This window comes from Echeneis naucrates, chromosome 4, assembly GCF_900963305.1.
Source record: "Echeneis naucrates chromosome 4, fEcheNa1.1, whole genome shotgun sequence".
Taxonomy (NCBI): domain Eukaryota; kingdom Metazoa; phylum Chordata; class Actinopteri; order Carangiformes; family Echeneidae; genus Echeneis; species Echeneis naucrates.
In genome coordinates, this window is record NC_042514.1 from 6,379,558 (window position 1) to 6,399,839 (window position 20,282).

A 20,282-nucleotide genomic window follows, 5' to 3' on the forward strand; every position below is an offset into this window, starting at 1 on the left:
ATCTCTTAGCTCTTGTCAATGATTGTCTAACAACAATAAAGATGTCAGGCGTGTTTGAGGTCAAGTTCATTCAACCATCTCATTGAACAATTCCTAATTGCTGCCCTTTGGTTACGTTACTTAATAAGATTTTGAAGAGCAGTTCTGTGAAATTTTAACGCAGTTAAAATGTGGCGTGACACACATGCTGGTGTTGGTGTCGTCCTGCAGGATGGTTTCTAAACATCAACATGCTTGTTTTTTTGTAATTAAATGATTATCAGAGTAAAGATGGATCAAATCTACGTTCACACTTTCCTTCTTGGTCCTTTCTTTATTGGGTTATTATTTTGAAACATATTTATTTATCATTGTTTAGTTTTTTCTGATTATTATTTCATTATTATAAGTGGAAATGCAACACAATTTGACAACAACAAACCCACATTAACTCTCATATGTTACATTCCTATGCAGTGGTCTTGCCTAATTTAGCTCAGGTGTAATAAAATTAGAGAGTTTAACACCTCGTATTGTATATCAGCCTCATAATTGTCAGCTGGCATGAAAACTACACAAAATGCTAATATTGCCTCATTTCTGCTGAATGTGTATTGTATATAGGCAAAGTTTAGAGGTGATACTCTGTCAAGCTGTGAGTTTGTCAGCTTGTTGACAGAATGTGACCAACATATTTATTGCTGCAGATTAAAGACAAGCATCAGGCCGCAATTAAACACTTGACTCATTTTAACGATTAAGTCATATTCTCTGATAAATCTAAAAATGACTTAAATCCTTGATTGACAAACTTCACGTTGTGTGATACAGATTTCATATTCGCTGGGTTTCAGAGTGATGCTCGCCTGGGGCTTAAACACAGGTTCCATCCCAGGAGGCATGGAAAAGGTGAAGCGCTGCATGAAGGATGTGAAGAAGAGGAAGAGCTCCATTCTGGCCAGGTTCTCACCAAGACAGGCCCGCTTACCTGCAGCAGCAATGCAACAATTTAACAGACAAAAGCCGCTACAGACAAAAACATCTGAGTGTTGGGCAATCGACAGGCAACTATTTCTTCTTGCAGCAACAGGTTGTTGGAAAAAAACATAACAACCTGCTGCCAAACCTGTTGTTCACATCAAAATCTGGTCACAGGACTGAAACGACAAAACTCTTTGGGCTCCAGTGGAAGCTGCACACATTGACTCAAGTCATGTCACTGATAGCTAAATGCAGCGTGCATTATGCAGTGATTTAACAACTTTGACACAGTTTTACTTCACATGCAAGATACACTTTGATCTGGCTAAATGAGAATTTATGAAAAATTTCTATAATGTCCTCAATAAAAAATCAATCGATTGACGAAGTGTGAGGAAAACATTCAATAGGAAAATGATCAAACTTGTAATTTGTGCCGTTGTGTCGATGACATTGCTGTGTTTGTGTTATGATACTTGCCAAGAGAGAAAGGGATGAAAGCAGCTTGTTTCACAAACTTGCCCTCCTTATTTAAAAAGTGTCCTGGGTTAAAGGTGTAGGGCGTCTCCCACGTGCTCTTGTCGAACAGCACCGAGGTCAAATTGGGAATTACCGTAACACCCTAAAATGATATTAATGCCTGAGTCCAGGGAAGAGCAAGTGCACATGTGACAGAACAAGACGAAAGCCAGTGTGAGGAATGACCTTTGGGATTTTATAGCCTTCCAGTTGGACCTCTCTTTTGGTGACGTGAGGGAGGCTGAGAGGAACTATGTTGCTAATCCTCTGGAGCTCGTGGATGACGGCGTCAGTGTAGGGCAGCTTAGGGCGGTCCTCCATGGATGGCTGTCTGGACTGTCCGATCACTCTGTCTATCTCAGCCTGGACTTTTTCTGTACAACACGACGGAATAACTTTGTCACTTAGTTACCTGAAGAATGAGAATCAAAGAAGCTAAATGGCAGTCTTGTTTTTGGATATAGCCAACATTAGCATGAAGAACTGTTTACTTATCGGTCAAGAAGAAACATAATGAGTTCAGCATCACTCCTGATTCCTTTATTCATTGGCGGCCATCTCCAGAAATGAAAATGAACACTGTTGTTTTTTTCAATTTCTAATACTTTTCTTTTCCTGAAGTTAGCACACTAACCAACCACCTGCATAGTCACTTTCTGATGTTGGGGTATTGTACTGTCCAGTCTTATAGTAATCCCTTGTCTTATAATCACATCGATAATAAAGTTTTAATAATATAATAATTATATTGTATTATAATATCATGTATATTATAATTATATTATAATATTATCAGAATTGTATAATATTATGAAGCTTTTGCTTAGTCAACTGCTGTCAACTTGCATATAAGTGTGATTCATGTTTTCCTACCCTGAATCTCAGTGTACTTTGCCATGTAGAGTAAAGCCCAACGCAGGGTGGTGGACGTGGTCTCAGTACCGGCCACAAATAGATCAAACACACACGTCACCAAGTTTTCTTCGTGAAAAACAGAATCCACTACACCGTCCTTTTTCATCTGAAGGAGAAATTTTGTAAAGCAGAATTGGTTTGTCATGTTTGCTAATTGCATGATTATTAACCAATTACACAATTAAATTAGTTTTTTTTCCCACTTTTTATATTCTGAAAAATAATAAAACAAGTGTTTCATCAGTACTCAACAGGACACAATAATGTGATTTCATCAAACAAAGTCTTCAAGAGAGATTTTCATATATAACGTTAAATTAAGAAAATGGGAAAAATGTATTATCAAAATATTTGCCAATTTATTCATTAGTAGTTTTTCTGCTCACCTTCTGAATCTCATTCAGGTAGCAGTCAATGAAGTCTCTGGGCTCAGAGGGATCCAAGTCTTTCTTGTGCTGATCAATTTCTGTTTTCAACAACTTGAGTATTTCAGAATATATTTTTTGGACAGTATGGTGTGGGCCGGGAAAATGCTTCATCAGCATGGGGAATGCGTTATACAGCTGCCAATATCAACCACAAGGCTAAAAACACGACTAGAAGAGTGCATCTCTATTTTGAGATATTTTGAGATGTGCGTCACAAAATCAATGACTACAACAGTAAACATCTTAGATTTCATTTGAGATACCTGAGTCCAGATGGAGCCTTCAATTTGGGCTACTTTATCAACCAAATGTGTCATTTTCAGAAACTTCTCATCACAGTAGTCAAAGCGTTGACCAAAAACCAGGGAGCAGATGATGTTGGAAACAGCTTTGTTTATGATGTAGTGCGGATTAAAGGGTTTCCCTGAAGAGGCACGTCAAACATATCGGAGAGAAAATGAAACTTTACATATCTGAGACATTTTACAGCATTTGTGTAGGGATGTTGTGCGTTAGAATCACTACCTTTCTCATTTGCAAATTCTTTGGACAAGTAAATAAATTCATTCAATATGGAAGATTCCAAAGATCTCTTGCCAACTCCAAAGTATTTAAGAGTGAAGAGGGCAAATCGTCTTTGCTCTTTCCACAAATGTCCATTCGTGAAAATAATACCTGTAGAGAAAAATGTTATTTATATTATGACACAAGTAAGTTTACACCATTTAAAATGACAAACTATATGATTGATTTGATTGAGGATTTAATTTATTTAGGATGGTGTGTGTATGATCCTGATTATAAATTAAAATGCTGACCCTGATTTCTGTCTTTCTCTTGAGGTTTTCAACCTCACTGATTTACTGACTGATCAATCCAACATTGAAGCAAAATCAAAGAGTGAAAAGTTGGAATGAGTTGACTCCTGTGTGCAAGGCCTGGTTGAGTACAAGCAGTTTAAACTGGATAACTCGACAACAAATATACAAATCAAATATTTCCACTGAAAGACTTCATCCCTGGTGATGGAACTGTACTCTTTAATCTACAAGGTTACAAACAACTCTTTACCAAAGTCAGGTAACGCATCAACATGGAGTGGAATTACTGGGCGGTCATTTAAGATGTCTCCTTTGTTGAGTAGAGCTTCTTGCATGGTGCTGAGGCCGTTCAAAACCACCGTCCATGTGCTGCCGAGTTTAAGGCTGTATACTTTACCATACGTCTCTGCTAACTGCCAACAGAACACCATAAGTGAGAAACCATGATGTAACGTATCTGCAACATGGTTTTTATTGTTCTCCTGAAGCTGCATGTTTATATGCTTGTGTTTTTACATTGCTAGCAATTTAATAACCATTTATCTCATCGTGAGACAAAAGTATTCTACATTATCCTTTATATCTGTTGCATAATCTTACCTCAGTCATTGCTCTGTGAGCATTTCTCAAATCCAGAGAGAACATGTTTCCCACAAGAGGAAGAGCCAGGGGTCCCGGAGGAAAGTTTCTGGGCCGACGGTTCCTTAAACACTCTGCAATCACCAAGAAGACCAGAGTGAAGATAAGCAGACTGTTACTGTCCAGCCACAGAGAGGGAACAGATACACCGGAGAGTTGATCCATCTTCAGCCTGCTGTGTCGAGATTCACTGGGATCTATATCTGTCTGATGGCATATCACAGAAGTAGTAATAAACTTCTACGTCTCTTCCACAAACTCTCCAATCTACACCACAGTTTATGGCCAAGCTGTGACTGGATTTTCTCTGCCTGTTCAAACAAGAGCATGTTTGATCTGGACTCTAATATCAAAGAAAGTGGGGCAGAGAGTCATAATGTGTGTGCAGAAAACCACTCTAATCTCCAAAGGGAAGATTTGTCCCTAGTTAATGTGTTACAAAACATTTCACAGCCAAAGTGAAAGTCTTTGCACAACAACAATTTCAGTTTTTGTTGTCCTGCTTGGATAATAATTGTTACAGCATTAAAATCTAAGTTCTTGTAATTTTTGGTGTTTAACCTAATATAATTAATTTACAAAAAAATGTAGAGAGTAGAGAGAGCATGTTTGTATTTTGATTCACACTTTGGTTTCAGAATTATTGATTAACAAATAATTGGCAGCATCACCACACAAAGTTGAATATACTTTTAAAAAAAGTGTCTTTAGTAGTTATTCTAAGTCGTTTCAAGTTCATCTGAAAAACAAGCAATGGCAATACCGGAAACGGAGCGTGTGTTTTATTGTGAAGGTTCGGTTGTGATAACCGGATGTAGCGTGTTGTGTTCCCGCTGACTTCACCCGTCGTGTGACCTGTGGTGTCCTCCAACAGCCGGTCATCCAAAGAGAAGAGCACGGAAATCATGGTTTTCGAAGAGAAAATGATCATGGACGGAGAACCCGAGGACGTAAGTAATGTTTCCGCAGCCAGGCCAACTCTGCGGTGCGTTTAACATAATATTTTAGCCAGCAAGCTAACACAACACGGCTAACTGTGCTACATCAACAGCTAGCTAGCATTAGCTGACATTAACGTTTGAGCCATGATTAGGCAAAAACAATCTAATCAGTGTAATAACAACAGCTGCAATTTGTGTAACCACTTGGTAACAGTGTATTATTTTGTACACTATAGATTTAATCTTGTTGTTGAATGCTGTAAATGAATAAACCGTGTCTTTCAGGAAGAAGAAGAGGAGGAAGAGGAGGAAGAAATGGTGGTATGTTCATGAAATATGGCAACTGGATATCTCTGTCGCACTTATCAGCCTTTCTGAAAATAAGACATTACATTTAAAAAATTAAAGAGTAATAAGAGCAAGTCTGTAGCAACAAGCTCTGGACCTTTCTGGGAGCTGCTGTTTGGAGTCCTGTACATTACCTGGCAGTTAGAGATGGGGTTATTTCAGGCTTTCTCCATTGTCAGCCCTTGCTCATGGAGCTTTAGCTATCAATACATAAGGTATTTTATTCCCTTCCTGCAAGAAACATAAAAATTTGAGCCAATAAAAATTTCCTTTCCCCTCTCACTTCCAAACACTGCGCAGTTTTCATACATTATATTATGAAGGGACGGACATTGAATGTCTCTGTGGATGGTTACCCACACAACCGTCTGCACACTCACTCAAATTTATGGGATACAACTTTTGATTTATTTTCAATATTAGAAAAAAAATTATACTTTTAGTATAATTTGTCTTGGCTGATGTGGCAGTTGAATCCATTTCTCCTTCTGGAGGACAACCCTGAAGGTAGCACTGTGTATTTTGTCCAAGGATCCAATCGATTTAGTGAGACAGAAGTGTGAAGAGGCTGAGCATTGCGTCCACACTCGGGAGCGTCTGGAGCAATGTGAGACCAGGGTCGGGTCTCGGTCTTCAACAGAGGAGGATTGCACCGAGGAGCTGTTTGACTTCCTACATGCCCGTGACCACTGTGTAAGTATTTTTATCCTCCATTTTAACTGAGCAATAAGTTAGTTAGGACACACCAAAGCCACCAAGAGCCATTTTGCTTATCAGGTTCACCAGCATCAGCTTTGCTAACAGTGGACACCAAAGTTACAAAAATTTATTTGAAATTAAATTAAAATGTATTTATTTTTCTTAATTTTGATTCATTTGTGCCTCATGTACCTTGGTCGGGAAAAAAGTCTGGAATTTACACGCAATTTTTGTAACACAAGGTTCCATTTATACGGTCTATATTTTTATGATTGATGGGCCAATTACAGCTTCATTTCTGAATTTTCCACAGCTCTCCCTTTTACTTGTATGCAAAAGTTACAGTAATGCCTATTCAACCTTTACAACGTTTAAATACTTTGGGCTGTATTTTGATATATATTTCAGGACAAATTGCCTCTGAATATACAAAATGTATGCAAAATTTTTTAACATTTCCAAGTAAGGTGTCCAAGAAGTTAACACACATGCAGCAGCAGTGAGGATATTGTCTTCTCATTACCAAAGTGTTCTAATGAAATACTAGCTACTTTATCTGTTTCTCTTTTTATTTGACAGCACATCCTTAGAGTAAAAAAAAATGTCTACACTAATGTAAATTTGGGTTCTGAATGTGATGAATATGTGATGAATATGAATAATTGTATTTTCACTAACAAAACCAGCGGCATATCCACAACCTTCATATTACAAGTTGTAACCTCTAAATTAAGTGACATTCCAATTTCAAAATTACTTCAAGCTCTTCTCATTCTAATTTTGCGCAGTGTGTAGTATATTCTTGAAAATGTATTAATTCTTATGTTCTCTCTCCAGGTGGCTCACAAACTGTTTCATTCTGTCAAGTGAAATCCCTTCTGATTGCTGCACCACTGACTGATGACATTCTGCAAATATTGTTTTAAATACATCCATATGTGGATCTGCTGTATGTTATAACTAAGTGTATACTATATCTGCTCCTGTGATGAAGCTGAAGTATTTAACAAGGTCCTCCGAGTCAACATTAAAGTGGGTGGCTTGAAAACCTTACAGTATTCCAGGTTTATTGTGTGGCTTTTACATGCAGGTTACAAACTGAAAGAAAAAGCAGAGTAGAGAGCATAATGCAGGTGCTTCAACACAGGTGTATTGTATGGCATAATTAAGCCATTAGAAGAACTGCTTATGAGACCCAACTGATTTTGATCTTAAATCAGGAGACCAAACGCAATCATTGCAGCACACGATTACACTGTTAACAATTATAAAGCTATTATGGTACATTAACACATTACAAAGGTGAATACATTTAAAGGTTTTGTGGTGTGGGGGGGAATGGTTACATGGTCAAATGAGTTAACCTTCACCCCAGTCTCAAAAGTGCTCCACGACTTCAAAGACAGTGGCACTAGGTTATGTAATGATTTTAAAGGACATTCTTTTGTATTGTGAAAACACTGAGTAACAAGCAGAATAAAATGTGGTAATATGCTTTATTGCTTTATAGTTATAAAAGACTGAAACTTACCAACGGCCACCTACTTTTCACAGGTGTCTTTTATACACACATCACCACCTTTTGAGATACAGGAACAAAAATATAGCCAGTATTGGCTTAATTTATTTTGTATTTACGTACTGTATATTGATGACGGCAAACGCACATCCCCACATGAGATCTGGCCAGGTGGACCTCAGTGGTAAAAATCTAACATATATATATATATATATATATATATATATATAATTAAAGTCTTGATATGTCTTGTTAAAATTTTCCACCTCCTCTTAAAGATACCCTGTTTCTGGATGCAGCAGGACGTCAACACAGGTTGCCATGGTGATGTATTTGTAATATACCATGGCAACCTGTGCAGCAGCTAAGTTCCGTGTAGCATTAGCACCATCTGACCTACTTGTCGTGTTAGCTTAGCTTTTGCATACTTTATGTCTTTAGGGCGTGTTGGCAGTCGTGAGTTTTTATAAGAGCCACTGAAGTCGTGCGGACTCCTTCACAGATGTGTAACCATCCGTGCTAACCGCGCCGTTTTTGACTTTCACTCCGAGTGCGTTAGCCTGAGTTAGCTGGCCTTTGTCCAGTTGGCTAAAAGCGGCCAGAGAAGCAGCATGGACGAAGTGGAGCAGTTTCTTCGAGGACTTGAGCTGGACAACCGGAGAGCGGCCGTGCTGACGGCTGTTGCCTGCGGCGTGGGAGCTCTGGTGCTGCTGGCTCGGAAGGTCGCCGGCCACCGGGAGGCGAAGGACAAGATCCGGAGAGCCAGAGACCGGAGGACCGAGAGCCTGCAGCGGGCGGAACAGGCTGTCCTCCGCTACAAGGAGATGGTGAGTCGGCTTAAGATGGGGAGGGGATGGCCTGTCTGCATGGAGGGGGAAAGTTTCACCATTTCCATTAACGCTGACACACAATTATGTTGTGTAACGACGAGGAAAGTGGACTTTTCGATCGGTCATGGCAGAGACGGGTCATATTCAGGAGCCGGCTTTAGACGTCATTTGAATGAGCTGCTATCTGTCTTACTGATGGGAACATCTGTTAACAAGAGTTAACATTTAATGATTAGGTTACCTAATCATTAAATGTTCAGCATCAGACTTGTTGAAATATTGTAGAAAAATTCTTTTAGCAATGGGAGGTCAGAAGCCCTAATTTTAACCTCTTTTAACCTGTCATAGTAGGAAAGATATTTAAACCCAGATCTGCACCTGACTATTTTATAGGTTTATTTATTTGTTTTTATTTTATTTATTTATTTATTTGCATATCAGATTTGGACTCCTGGGGAAACAAAAAACAGAGATAACTCACAGATGCTCCCACATTCCAGTTTGATCCACTATAAGAGACTGGATCACTTGCTTAGTGGGCATCTTAGATGTGTGGAGAAAATTTAAAAATGTTTTTGAGTAAAAAAACAGACCTTTTATTTAAGACCTATTTAAGAATAATCTGTGGTACACAATTTTATGAAGCGTTATAGTGGTTGTTTAAAGAGTTGTAATTAGTATTTCTGTATTTTCTCAGAAATTTTGACTTCATGTTGCGTTTCTCCTAGCATCCAACAACTGACTCTGCTGCGATCTTGAGTCTGTCCCTCTCTGAGTTGACAAAGCAACTGCGAGAGGGTGTGTTAAGCCCAGAGGATGTGTTTTACTCCTATGTGGAAAAGGTTTGTTTCACAGCAATGCAGCTTTTTTTTTTTTTGCAGATCAGAAAAATCCCAAACCAATAATAATTATTATTTCTATCTGAACTGTATTTAGAGTCACGCACAATCATTAGACTAAAACATTTTACAGCTTTTTTACTATTTGCGTTCCTTTCACTAGACCTTGTTTTCCATGAAAGCAAGACCTTTCTGTGCTGTTTTTCTTTTCTAGTGTTTTCCTTTATTTGATTTCTTTTCTTACAGACTCTGGCTGTACACAAAAAGCTGAACTGTTGCACTGGGATTTTGCTCGAGAGTTTTGACCAACTAAAAACTATCAACTCCAGCAAGGATGGTCTCTTGTATGGAGTTCCAGTTAGCATCAAAGAGAACATTGGATATAAGGTAATTTGTTGTCAGCGAATCATTGAACCAGCATTTAACTTTCAGGGTTTGCAAACGTATAATGCAATTTTACAAGTGCAACAGCATCCTTGACAAAGTATGCCTCCCTAACGCTGCTCTCTTTGTTTTCATCTGTCAACACAAGAATCAAGACTCTTCATGTGGTATAGTCATTAATCTGGGTCTGCCTGACACAAGGGACAGTGTACTTGTTGAAGTTTTGAAGCTTCAAGGAGCTATTCCCTTTGTGAAAACCAACATACCTCAAGCCTTGTTAAGGTAAATCATTTCTAAAACCAGATATCATGAAAGTCACAGGAGACTCTGTTAGACACAATTCTTACAACACAAAGTGTAAGAAGAATAGTCAGATGGTTGGTGGGTTTCTTTTTTGCACTTTTTTAGATGTCCAAAGCCTGTGATGCTTGTTTCTAAACAGTATGTTTTTATTGTTTCAAACCCAGTTATGACTGCAGTAACCCCATCTATGGGCAGACCCGGAATCCCTGTAACCTCCAGAAGACATCTGGAGGTTCATCTGGGGGGGAGGGGGCCCTCATTGGTGGAGGAGGCTCCCTGCTTGGTTTAGGCAGTGATATAGGGGGTAGCATTCGTATTCCTGCCTCTTTCTGTGGGATCTGTGGCTTCAAGCCAACAACAGGTCGGCTTAGGTGAGTGTTTCTCCTGCAGGTAGTTTTATAACTAAACACTATGCAGTCATGATAGTTTGCATGAAATTATATCATGTTTCCTTGTTTCTTGATCAGCTCAAATGGTGTGAAGCCCATTTATCGAGGGCAAAAGTCAGGTAAGGATAAAGTCCATAATATATCATTTACAGAATTGCACCATGGTTTTCAATTCAATGTGTATTCATTTAGCCATTGTTTCTTTGACCTATCCACAACTACTATTATAATATATTTCTTATAAACTTAGTGTTCTCATCTGCTGGACCCATGGCAAAAGATGTAGAGAGTCTGGCTCTGTGTATGCAGGCTCTGCTTTGTGATCACATGTTTTCCCTGGACCCAACTGTTCCACCCATTCCTTTCAATGTGCAGGTATGTCAAGTCCAACCAGATTTTAATTACACACCATAATTTAACTAATAACACATTAGCTTTAACAGGCTTAACGTACAGAGAACTGAGAATACAACCCCAGGTATCCATTGACTTGAATTGGGTGGGGGGACTTGTCTAAAGCTAGGTCTGACATGGATCCATGAGCTTGTCTATTTACCGCATGAATATACATAGTATAAATAAATTAATTTCCTTTAATGAATGCAGGATTTTATTCAGAACAAAAAAGTGTCAGATAATTCAAAGTATTTGTAATTTCCTTGGGTCAATTTTGTTTTTCTAGTCGGGAGTGATGTAAGGAACCAGGCTGCTAATTCAGTTGAAATCCTTGGAAATTTCAACTGTTCAACTGCTTCTTTTGCGAAAGTCTCAGTGATGGAAACTCCCTTGAGTAGTTTGCTTCCTGTTTTTCTTTTCTGTTTTCTTTTCGGAGATGTGCTTTCCAATAATGAGTTTAGATCAACTATATATGGTACAGCACAACATACTTAACCACGTTTGTCCTTTTCTATCACACCAGGAGAATTAAAGTTTGACATTAAGTAGTTACATATTTACTTTAGCTTTGTGCACAAGTTTTTCCAAATATTTTTAGCAATTTTCAAACCCAGGGAAATCCATAATTTTTATTAATATAAAGTAAGTTACTATTTTTTATAATTTTATATTAATAAAATTTTTCAGCCACATTTACACATTTTTATTTTTATAATGCCTCAATCTTATTTTATTTATATAAGTTGTGCAAATTTAGTGGTGATGATATCATGAAACTCTTTGGAGGCATCTAGCAGCAGAAAATGAATGTTTAACTTAAATTAAAGTACATACTTGGCAAAGATTATGCACATGAAAACACAGTGCCAAAATCTGTAGCTCATGGTTAGAAGAGATTTTGATTGTGCCTTAAAATAAGCCACAGCCACTTATCAGTAGATGTCCATTATCTACCAGAAATGTGTGACTCTGTCCAAATAGTTCACAGAGTGAAACTGTATGATCCTCAGATATACCACAGCTCCAAACCTCTGAGAATCGGTTACATTGAAGATGATGGGTACATGCAGCCAACTCCCAGCATGGCCCGAGCCATCAGAGAAATCAAAAACTTGTTGGAGCAAGCAGGCCACACTGTAAGACTAAACTGCATACTGACACACGCTCTATGATTAATGGCCACCTAAAATATGTGATGTGCATTTATTGCTTTTAATGCAGTCTGTCTTTCCCTTTGGGTGACCCTCGCCTGTAGCTAGTGCCTTACAGGCCTCCAAGGATCGGTTACGTTGCCAATGAACTTTTGGTAAAGGGAATCTTGGCAGATGGAGGTACCACCTTGCTCCAAAAATTGTAAGAGTTTTCCTTGAACATTCTTAATAAGGTAAAATTGTTTGATGATTGTGCATAAGTGGAGTATATTTTTGGGATTTAGTTAGATGTTAATATGAGCTCAAAGAATTAACTACAACGTTCCCAGAGCAATTACCTTTAACAGTTTGTTTTAATTTTTGCCTGTATACTTTGATTCTGCTTTAGGGAAGGAAGCCCTTTAGACCCCTCTATCAGAGATCAAGTCATCTCTCTATCTCTTCCAACATGGATGAAGAAAACATTGTTGTTCCTCATTAAGCCTCTGGTGAGTTAAAGACAATATAAAACTCTCCCAGGGAGAATGAATATGAACATAGGTTGAAAAATATCTTAGTTACGAACTGATAAAAATGGCTATGATATTGATTAAAGTGTGTCTCACGTCATGCTGCTGCAGTACCCTCGTCTTTCTGAGATCACAAGTGCCACCATCGGAGTTGGGTGAGAGCTGAAGTTGTGTTTTGTTTTTTACATTTCATACGACTGCAAAAGGCCACAAAATACTGAGCTTTCTCTACCTCCTTTTCAGATCTGTTAAAAAATTGTGGGAGCAGCATGCTGCTGCTGAGGTACTATTAGCTAGCTGTCAGCTAATGATGCTTATGCAAGCATGTGTACAGGCAAGGGGAAATTCAATTCTCTTGTTTTCATTAGGACTACACTAAAGAAGTAATAGAAGATTGGAGAAGATGCAACATTGAGGTGATGTTGTGCCCAGTGGTTGGACCAGCCTACAGCCTTTTTTACTGCGGCAAGGTTTCCGGTACGACATACTGAACTGATTTTTGGCCAACATGGCGAGAGAGATAAGAGAGAGTGTCCCTTTCTTCTCTATAATATGAATATTTGATCACGAAACTGTTCTCGTAACTTGCAGCAAAATTATTCTTATCAAATGTTTCTATCATCGACCAGTGAATAACTTCTTCTGTTTTTTTTTTTTTTTTTTCCTTTTAGGCACTCTCACGTACGCAATGCTGTACAATCTCCTTAACTTTCCTGCTGGTGTAGTACCCGTTTCTATGGTGACAGCAGAGGATGAGGAGGAACTCAAGCACTATAAAGGCATTTATCAGGACCATATGGACAAGCTCTTCAAAGAGGTAGTAAACACCAGTGAGAGGTCACTGATGTCAATTTATACAAAGCAGTAGCTGAACTCAAAAATGTTAAAGTTCAATTTATCTTTGTACTATTGATATTAAATTGTTTATTAGTCTGCAGATGCCAAATTAACAGTTCAAACCATTTGATCATACAATAAAAGAGAGTCACACAGAGACAGTGGTGGGGCAGGCAGCAGGGATAGCACTCCTATTGCATCACCCTCAACTCCAGTTTCAGGCCCCATTAGTGAGTCTAAAAAGTGTAGTTCCACAGTGGGTCAGTAGATGGAGGCAGCAGACTGTGATGGATGAGGTTACTGACACCTGTCTTACTGGAGTCTGTGTCTGTGTTCAGGCTGTGACTGGAGGCGAGGGTCTGCCTGTGGCGGTGCAATGTGTCGCCCTGCCGTGGCGGGATGAGCTCTGCCTGCGCCTCATGAAAGAGGTAGAAAAACTGGTCAAACAGAGTGGAGAGTTAACCTGCAAGCTACAAATCTAATGTTAAATATGTTTTGTGTAAACTAAGGACATTCTTTCTGAAAACAAAAGAACGGTCCGATTTCAAATAATTTTTTTGAAAATTCTTTTGGACATTATGAATCATAACAGCACATTTCAATAGTGCACATTAAAACAAACTGAAATATGATCAACTGTCAACTGAATTACGGCAACGTTGTTTCAACTGAGGATGTTAATCAGGTTCAATAGTAAAAAATAGCTTTTAACGAGCTAATCTCATTCATTAACAAAATACAAAAATACTCAATCTTTATTGTACCTAACAAAGGTGTACAGCAGAAGACACTTACAGTCGTGATTGTATTATCTCTCAATCTTTTTGTCTGTTTGTTTTTGTAATGAATTGCAAAAAGCTTCTGTTCTGTTTTGCCATCACTGATATTGTTCAATATTTCATGCCATACAGCAAACCATAGAGCCAACTAAATTCACGACAACATGAGGCAAAATTGAGAGTCACTATGGTCAGTGTTTGAAGTGAGCTGGTACCTAGTGGGAAGGAGTACCAACACGTTTTCATTTTATTCTATTCCCTATGGTTACTTTTTTAGTATGTCAATAAAATGGCAATATTACTTTTCTTGTGTATTGGCAGTTGTGAGAAATGTCTTTACACCAGAAGAAATAAGGCGCTCTTTTCTGCACTCCTAATTTCAGGTTTCATTCATTTATATATGCCCTGTATTAAGTGCAATACCCAGCAGGCACCGCACAATCCACATGTTCAACATTTGGCAAATCAAAGTAATGCTAAACTTACTCAAACTGAAATGAGCAAACCTGGAACACGAGAATATATTAATTCTATCTGTTTGTGTTTTGTGTGTGTGTGTGTGTGTGTGTGTGTGTGTGTGTGTGTGTGTGTGTGTGTGTGTGTGTGTGTGTGTGTGTGTGTGTGTGTGTGTGTGTGTGTGTGTGTGTGTGTGTCCATGGGGTTCATGTAGTGTCAGTAAGAGACATCCACCTACCTTCAGTGAAAGATGTGGGAAGAAATGTTCTATTTGATAGCGTTCCACTGTAAGTACTGACTGGGATCACCCATATTTGACCAAAATATTGTCACTCATCATCTCTTGTTGCAAGAATTGACAGACTATTATGCTACAATGTCTGTGAGTATAACAGAGTACCTCAGTTGCCAGTCTGTGTCCAGTTTATTACCATTACAGAAATGTTGAAATTAGTTTTCAGATGTTGGAGTCATATTGTGCAGGTAAGATATGATCGCAAACAAGTTGTTTATAATATGATATGTGCAACTTTTCTAACCTATGCATTGTCTAATATTTGATAAGCTAACTTCCTATAGTGTGCTTCAGTCAGCAGCCGTGAAGGCACAAAACCTTTTCCTTTACATTCTTCTTTACCCTCCACCTCTGCTTCTCCATCACCGTGCCACAGACGAGCGCATATCATTTCATTCTTTTTGTGAGAGATTGTTGCACTGATGCTTTAACTGGAAACAGAAAAGAGGTAAAGAAGACTAATGACACATGGCGCCTCCATCTACGAGGCCAGCATGCCATGTCGTCATATTGTGATTACCATGTGTTATTGTAAATATGTGTTTCTGTTGGGCTTACATAAATTTACATATGTTTTAAAACTCTCCTGGGATGGGAAACCATTAGGGACTATGCTACTGTTTTCCATTACAATCGCCCACGTTTGCACTGGTGTGGCACGGTGGAGGAAGGAGGGCACATTAGGCTTGGAGGAGAGCTGGAATTGAGAGGTTGTTCTTAGCATTATCTGTGGCACATAGAGAGAGAGTGTGTGGCTCTCGCTGTGCCACTCAGTCAGGGAGCATTAAGCTTTAAGAGGCAGTGAAGAGACTCAGGTCTTCAGAGGGAACTTGACATTGTTCATAAATCCCTCAGGATCTGAGACAGAGGCAATGACACACACACAGACACACACACACACACACACATTCAGCTGTCAAATTGGCCCATTAAATACATTTACTAACACGTTGGTAGTTGTATATTATTCTGTATTAAACATTCAAATCAATCGAAACATTATTTCTATGCTGTCAAATTTTACAGTTTACACAAAATAGCCATCCATAAAAGTGAAAGTGTGACTATTTAAACTCCCATATAATCTTATTTTATTTATACGATAATAGAATGAAACAGACATCAACTTACTTAAATATATTAATTGATTTATTTTTTTTAGGCCAACTTTCATTTGAGGGACTGTCATTTTGACTAATTCAAAGATAAACATTTAAATAAACCTAAAACATTCTTTGATCAATGCAAAAATAACTAAGCAATAACAAGTCAAGTCAATATTTGAAATCTAACCTAGCGTGGTATTCCTGCATATCCCTTCACTCTTAACCAGTTTCTGGCCAGGAACATGCCGATGACAACATGAACACACAATCTTATATCATACAACAGTTTGTAGTTTATGGGCCTGTTGTAGTGACGATATGTTTGAAAAGTCTCACAGAGTTGTAACTAACGAAATGATGATTAGCATGCATGCAGAAGCTATTATGGCCTTAGTTGCAATATTTAAAACAGAGTCCAAACAGAACTGCTAAATATTTGTGTAAGAGCTAAAGAAAACTAGTGTTTAAAGTTGCGTTAGTGGCTCTTATTAAGCCCCCGTATACTTGTAGAAGACAAATCCTGGTGAGCTTTTTTTGAACTTTGAGGATGGACAAATGTACGTAACTACAGCCAACAGCCATATTTTTACCATAATTTAAAACCTTTCAAAAAAATTCCCACCATTACACAGTATCACATGACATAACACTTTGTCAACGTAATTAGAATTAGTGTAAGCTGTAAAGCCTACTGTTTCAGTATTGGTAGAAAATAGTTGAAATAGTTAGAGGGGAACCTGGCCAAAGCTCAGCCTGTTGTACTCAACGCAGAATGGTTCAACAGTCCTGACAGGCCAAGATGCTCTTCTCATGTAACGTCTCATTGATAAGAGCAGCAAACACCTCATTTACAGGAACCTTAGGCTCTAAGATCAGGTACTTTAAAAGCCATTGAAACACATTCAGACCCTGCCTGTGTGCAAGCAAATAAAACACCTTGATATCACCACAACTAAACTCGGATGATTCTCTCTTAATGTCCCATTTCAGGGACCAAGGAGCCCATAGTCTTTATGGCGCCGCAGAATTGCAAGTAGTAATGTTTGACACAGCAAGACTCCTGCCTTCCAGATGATCAAAGTGACAAGTTCAGTCTGTACCCACAGCCACTTAGAGTAGACATCAAGAAGCAGCAAGATTGGCAGCTTTTAGGTCTTTGGTCCATTTCATCAGCCATTACTACCAGCAGAGGCAGCATGCTGCGGAGGACTAGTGGGAGGAGGGGAAGGCAGATTAACAGACAGCTGATACAGGTGTATAGGCGGTATCAAACAGCAGCTCTGTCAATACAGCAGGCTCCAAATATCTTCAGAAGGGGATGGGATCCCCAAAGTATGCTCACCGATTTCACTATGACAGGATTAACTGCGAGCTCCGTGTGATTTTCTCAGATTCTGTGACTCAACAATTCAGTGAATCCACGTTCTATCGGCTTTAAAGGCCCCTATCCCAAGTTTGAAAAGCTTACCCTCCGGACAAGGGATGCTCTTTTTCTCCAATGCGGTTCCGCTTTCCCCCTTTTTTTTTTTTTTTTTGCTGTATTCAGTTGTTCATCAACCCCCGTGTCCTCACCAGCTCTCCCATCCTCCCTTCTCTGCACATCTGCTAGGTTTGAGTTTTCCTTTCTTTCCCTCAGCGCCTTGCTTGGCCCAAGGCCCTTATAGCCAAATTGGTTTACATTGGGGAGATAAATGCTCTGCAAATGTGCTTAAACACGTACAGTAAAAAATGCAGACAGTGCGTGTCAGGATTATCGCCAAAGTCAGGGGGAGAAAGGAGAGCGCCTCAGTAGCACAAAGCTGGGGAGCCAGAGTGAAGCCTGCAGATACAGTCCGTCTCATCCACTTCTCAGGAGAAAGAGAGGATTTAGCATTTGCATGCTAGTCTGTAATTCCTGGCATTATATAACTTGTCGCCAACAATCAAACTCCTGTGGTATTATGAAAGTATTGTTTCACATGGGTGAGCAAAGTGTGGAGTTACACTCTTCAGGAAGGGGCTTTTGGTGGCGGCATTGAGAAGCATGGCGAAGACCACCCTATAAGCCCAGTCATGAAAAATTACCCTGCAACACAGCTTTAGGCCGAAACAGACCTACTTCCTGTCGATATCCTCTCAAATATTGAGCTTGGGGCAGAATCGACTCACCTGAATATGGTAACTGATGAGTAGCAGGAGGCTGATCGCAGCTGCTTCAGCAGATGGAATAAAGTGAAGAATAAAGATCTGAAGGTGCAGATCTTAAGCTTGTTGCATCAGCTCATGATTTAAGATGCCGCTAATGGGATTGCTAATTGCATCCCTTCAAATCACTTGTGCAGAAATATGTGAATACATCTGTCAAATTGTTATTTTCTTGGATGTAAAATATCTCAATTTATTCACATAATGCAAAGTGAGTAAATTTTTGTGGGGTGAGTTCTGTGTAGGATACATCTTCATTAACACAGTCCTGGACAAATAGATTTTGATGATGAAATGTTTTCCATTTTTATTATTGCCATAAAGTTCCCATGCCATTATTGGCCTGAATTTTGTTTTGGAAAAACAGTCGAGTAGTATTTTAAACACTAGTTAATGTTACTCAAACGGGTGGAAAAGGGTATTTTTCGGGGAATATTTTCTTCAGTGGTGGATTAATATGCATTTGAGCCTTTAGTGGTGGGATTGTGTATCTTATCAATTCATATAGTGCTGCTGCTCACTGCAAAAAAAAAAAAAAAAGCATGTCAGCCATGGTGACAGAGGTATAAGCTACATCCGGTTTTGGCTATATTGAAAAAGTCTATTTTAAATAGAGTAAAACAATTGTAATATATCTAAAATAGTGATGAATAAACTAATCTCAGAAGGTACACTGTCGTGTAAGGCTGTGAAAGTGTACATGCCAATTCATCTCAAGATGAAAGAGGTCTTACTTGTGGGTGTTTATACCCCAAGAAGTGGATCCTGTAGATTCAAGAAAGCCTTCTCTTGTCCCCACCTGCTGCTCCTGCTGCCAGCGGCCCCTGGGGGACACCAAGCTGCTGTCCCTGTGTGCTAGCATCAGTGTAAAAAGCCCTCCACATGCTCTGCTGTGGGGATTTGGGTGTAAAACTTCCAAGAAAGACAACGGCCCCCTCCTCTCTACCAATCCCACCCCCCACCCCCCCCCCAACCAAATGCCCCCTTTTCTCATCCCCATGACCTGCCCCTCCCTCCAAATCAACACCGTCCCCCTCAGACCTCCCAACACAAAGCCCTCAGAGCAAAACCCAGCACAGAAATCATAGCACACCATTCAATCATTGTTTTTTCCCCTCTCTCACCCCTTTTATGGTCCCACTAAAGGTTTTAGCTGGGCAGAGAAGGAGGGCTGTCACTGAGGAAACCTTAGCCCATTGATGAAGTGACAGGAGCTGCCAGAATATGATCCTAATCCTGTTTCCAGCATTCTTTTAGCCCGCTGGCATCGCAATTCCTCCACACATTCTCTGAGCTGTCAACTAGGAAAATCCCTCTAATAGCACATTGCCCAGATACACATCAAAGAGCTCCTGGAAACCTTCAGCGGCTTAGCTGCCATAGACACACTCGCACACACTCACACACACGCACACAAAGACAGCATTCCCGTTAATTTACACTCATATGATGTTTCCAAACACACAAAATCATGAAAAATTGACCGTGCGCTTAAAGAAAACACCTTAAAGGGCATTTGTAAGGAATATCTTGTCCACCTCCAACATTGTTTTTATGCACTGGAAACGGCCCCATCCTTAACCCCCAAAGCCTCTCACCTCCCCTACTGCACTTAGAAAGTGATATAATCTTTATGGTCATGCAGCGAGAAACCGGGAGAGAGGAGAGGAGAAAACAGGTGTCTGAACTTTGCTGACTCTGAGAACCCTTTCAGTCCCATTTTATCTCATTCTATTCTTACTTAATCCATCGATATCCCAACCAAAGGTAATCTTCTTATGGCAAAGCATTCTGTTTCGGTGCAGCCAAACCTCGATTGACAGGGTGGGGGAAGAGGGGAGAGCAGTGAGAGAGTGTGTGAGGGGGGGTGGGTGGTGGATTGGAGACTCTTTAGAGCCTGACACTGTGCTTCAGTCATTTCATTTAGGATTAGTTATTCTGCAGCGGGCGAACAAGTGGCAGGCTCTCCCCTATGTGGTGTGTAAACCTCACCGTTGTGCATGGTAGACCTCCTGTGTCTAAATTATTTACGGAT

At 39.5% G+C, this 20,282-nt stretch overlaps 3 protein-coding genes across 5 annotated transcripts; 2 read left to right on the top strand and 1 right to left on the bottom strand.

Moving 5' to 3' along the window:
- Positions 1-770: 770 nt before the first annotated feature.
- Positions 771-4,447, bottom strand: LOC115042065 (cytochrome P450 2J6-like). The gene is made up of 9 exons (XM_029500087.1): positions 4,244-4,447; positions 3,894-4,056; positions 3,348-3,497; positions 3,086-3,246; positions 2,781-2,957; positions 2,353-2,500; positions 1,666-1,853; positions 1,441-1,582; positions 771-967 (listed from the first exon to the last, which is right to left on the bottom strand). Exons 1-9 carry the CDS (start codon positions 4,445-4,447, stop codon positions 771-773), a joined length of 1,530 nt encoding a protein of 509 aa, XP_029355947.1.
- Positions 4,448-5,098: 651 nt separating this feature from the next.
- Positions 5,099-7,342, top strand: LOC115041730 (cytochrome b-c1 complex subunit 6, mitochondrial-like). 2 transcript variants are annotated; one of them, XM_029499439.1, is made up of 4 exons: positions 5,099-5,232; positions 5,509-5,544; positions 6,103-6,264; positions 7,108-7,339. In XM_029499439.1, the coding sequence occupies exons 1-4, from the start codon at positions 5,188-5,190 to the stop codon at positions 7,138-7,140; spliced, it is 276 nt and encodes a 91-aa protein (XP_029355299.1). In that variant the 5' UTR covers positions 5,099-5,187; the 3' UTR covers positions 7,141-7,339. The 2 variants fall into 2 exon arrangements, with proteins under 2 accessions (XP_029355299.1, XP_029355300.1); XM_029499440.1 differs by having other exon boundaries at positions 5,188-5,241; positions 7,108-7,342.
- Positions 7,343-8,176: 834 nt separating this feature from the next.
- faah (fatty acid amide hydrolase) lies at positions 8,177-15,776 on the top strand. Of its 2 annotated transcripts, XM_029499437.1 has the most exons (16): positions 8,177-8,616; positions 9,348-9,461; positions 9,705-9,845; positions 9,991-10,124; positions 10,310-10,516; positions 10,613-10,653; positions 10,785-10,909; positions 11,941-12,066; positions 12,186-12,283; positions 12,470-12,569; positions 12,702-12,745; positions 12,834-12,873; positions 12,959-13,067; positions 13,262-13,407; positions 13,766-13,855; positions 14,877-15,776. In XM_029499437.1, the coding sequence occupies exons 1-16, from the start codon at positions 8,401-8,403 to the stop codon at positions 14,883-14,885; spliced, it is 1,740 nt and encodes a 579-aa protein (XP_029355297.1). In that variant the 5' UTR covers positions 8,177-8,400; the 3' UTR covers positions 14,886-15,776. The 2 variants fall into 2 exon arrangements, with proteins under 2 accessions (XP_029355297.1, XP_029355296.1); XM_029499436.1 differs by lacking the exon at positions 14,877-15,776 and having other exon boundaries at positions 13,766-14,507.
- The last annotated feature ends 4,506 nt before the right edge of the window (positions 15,777-20,282 follow it).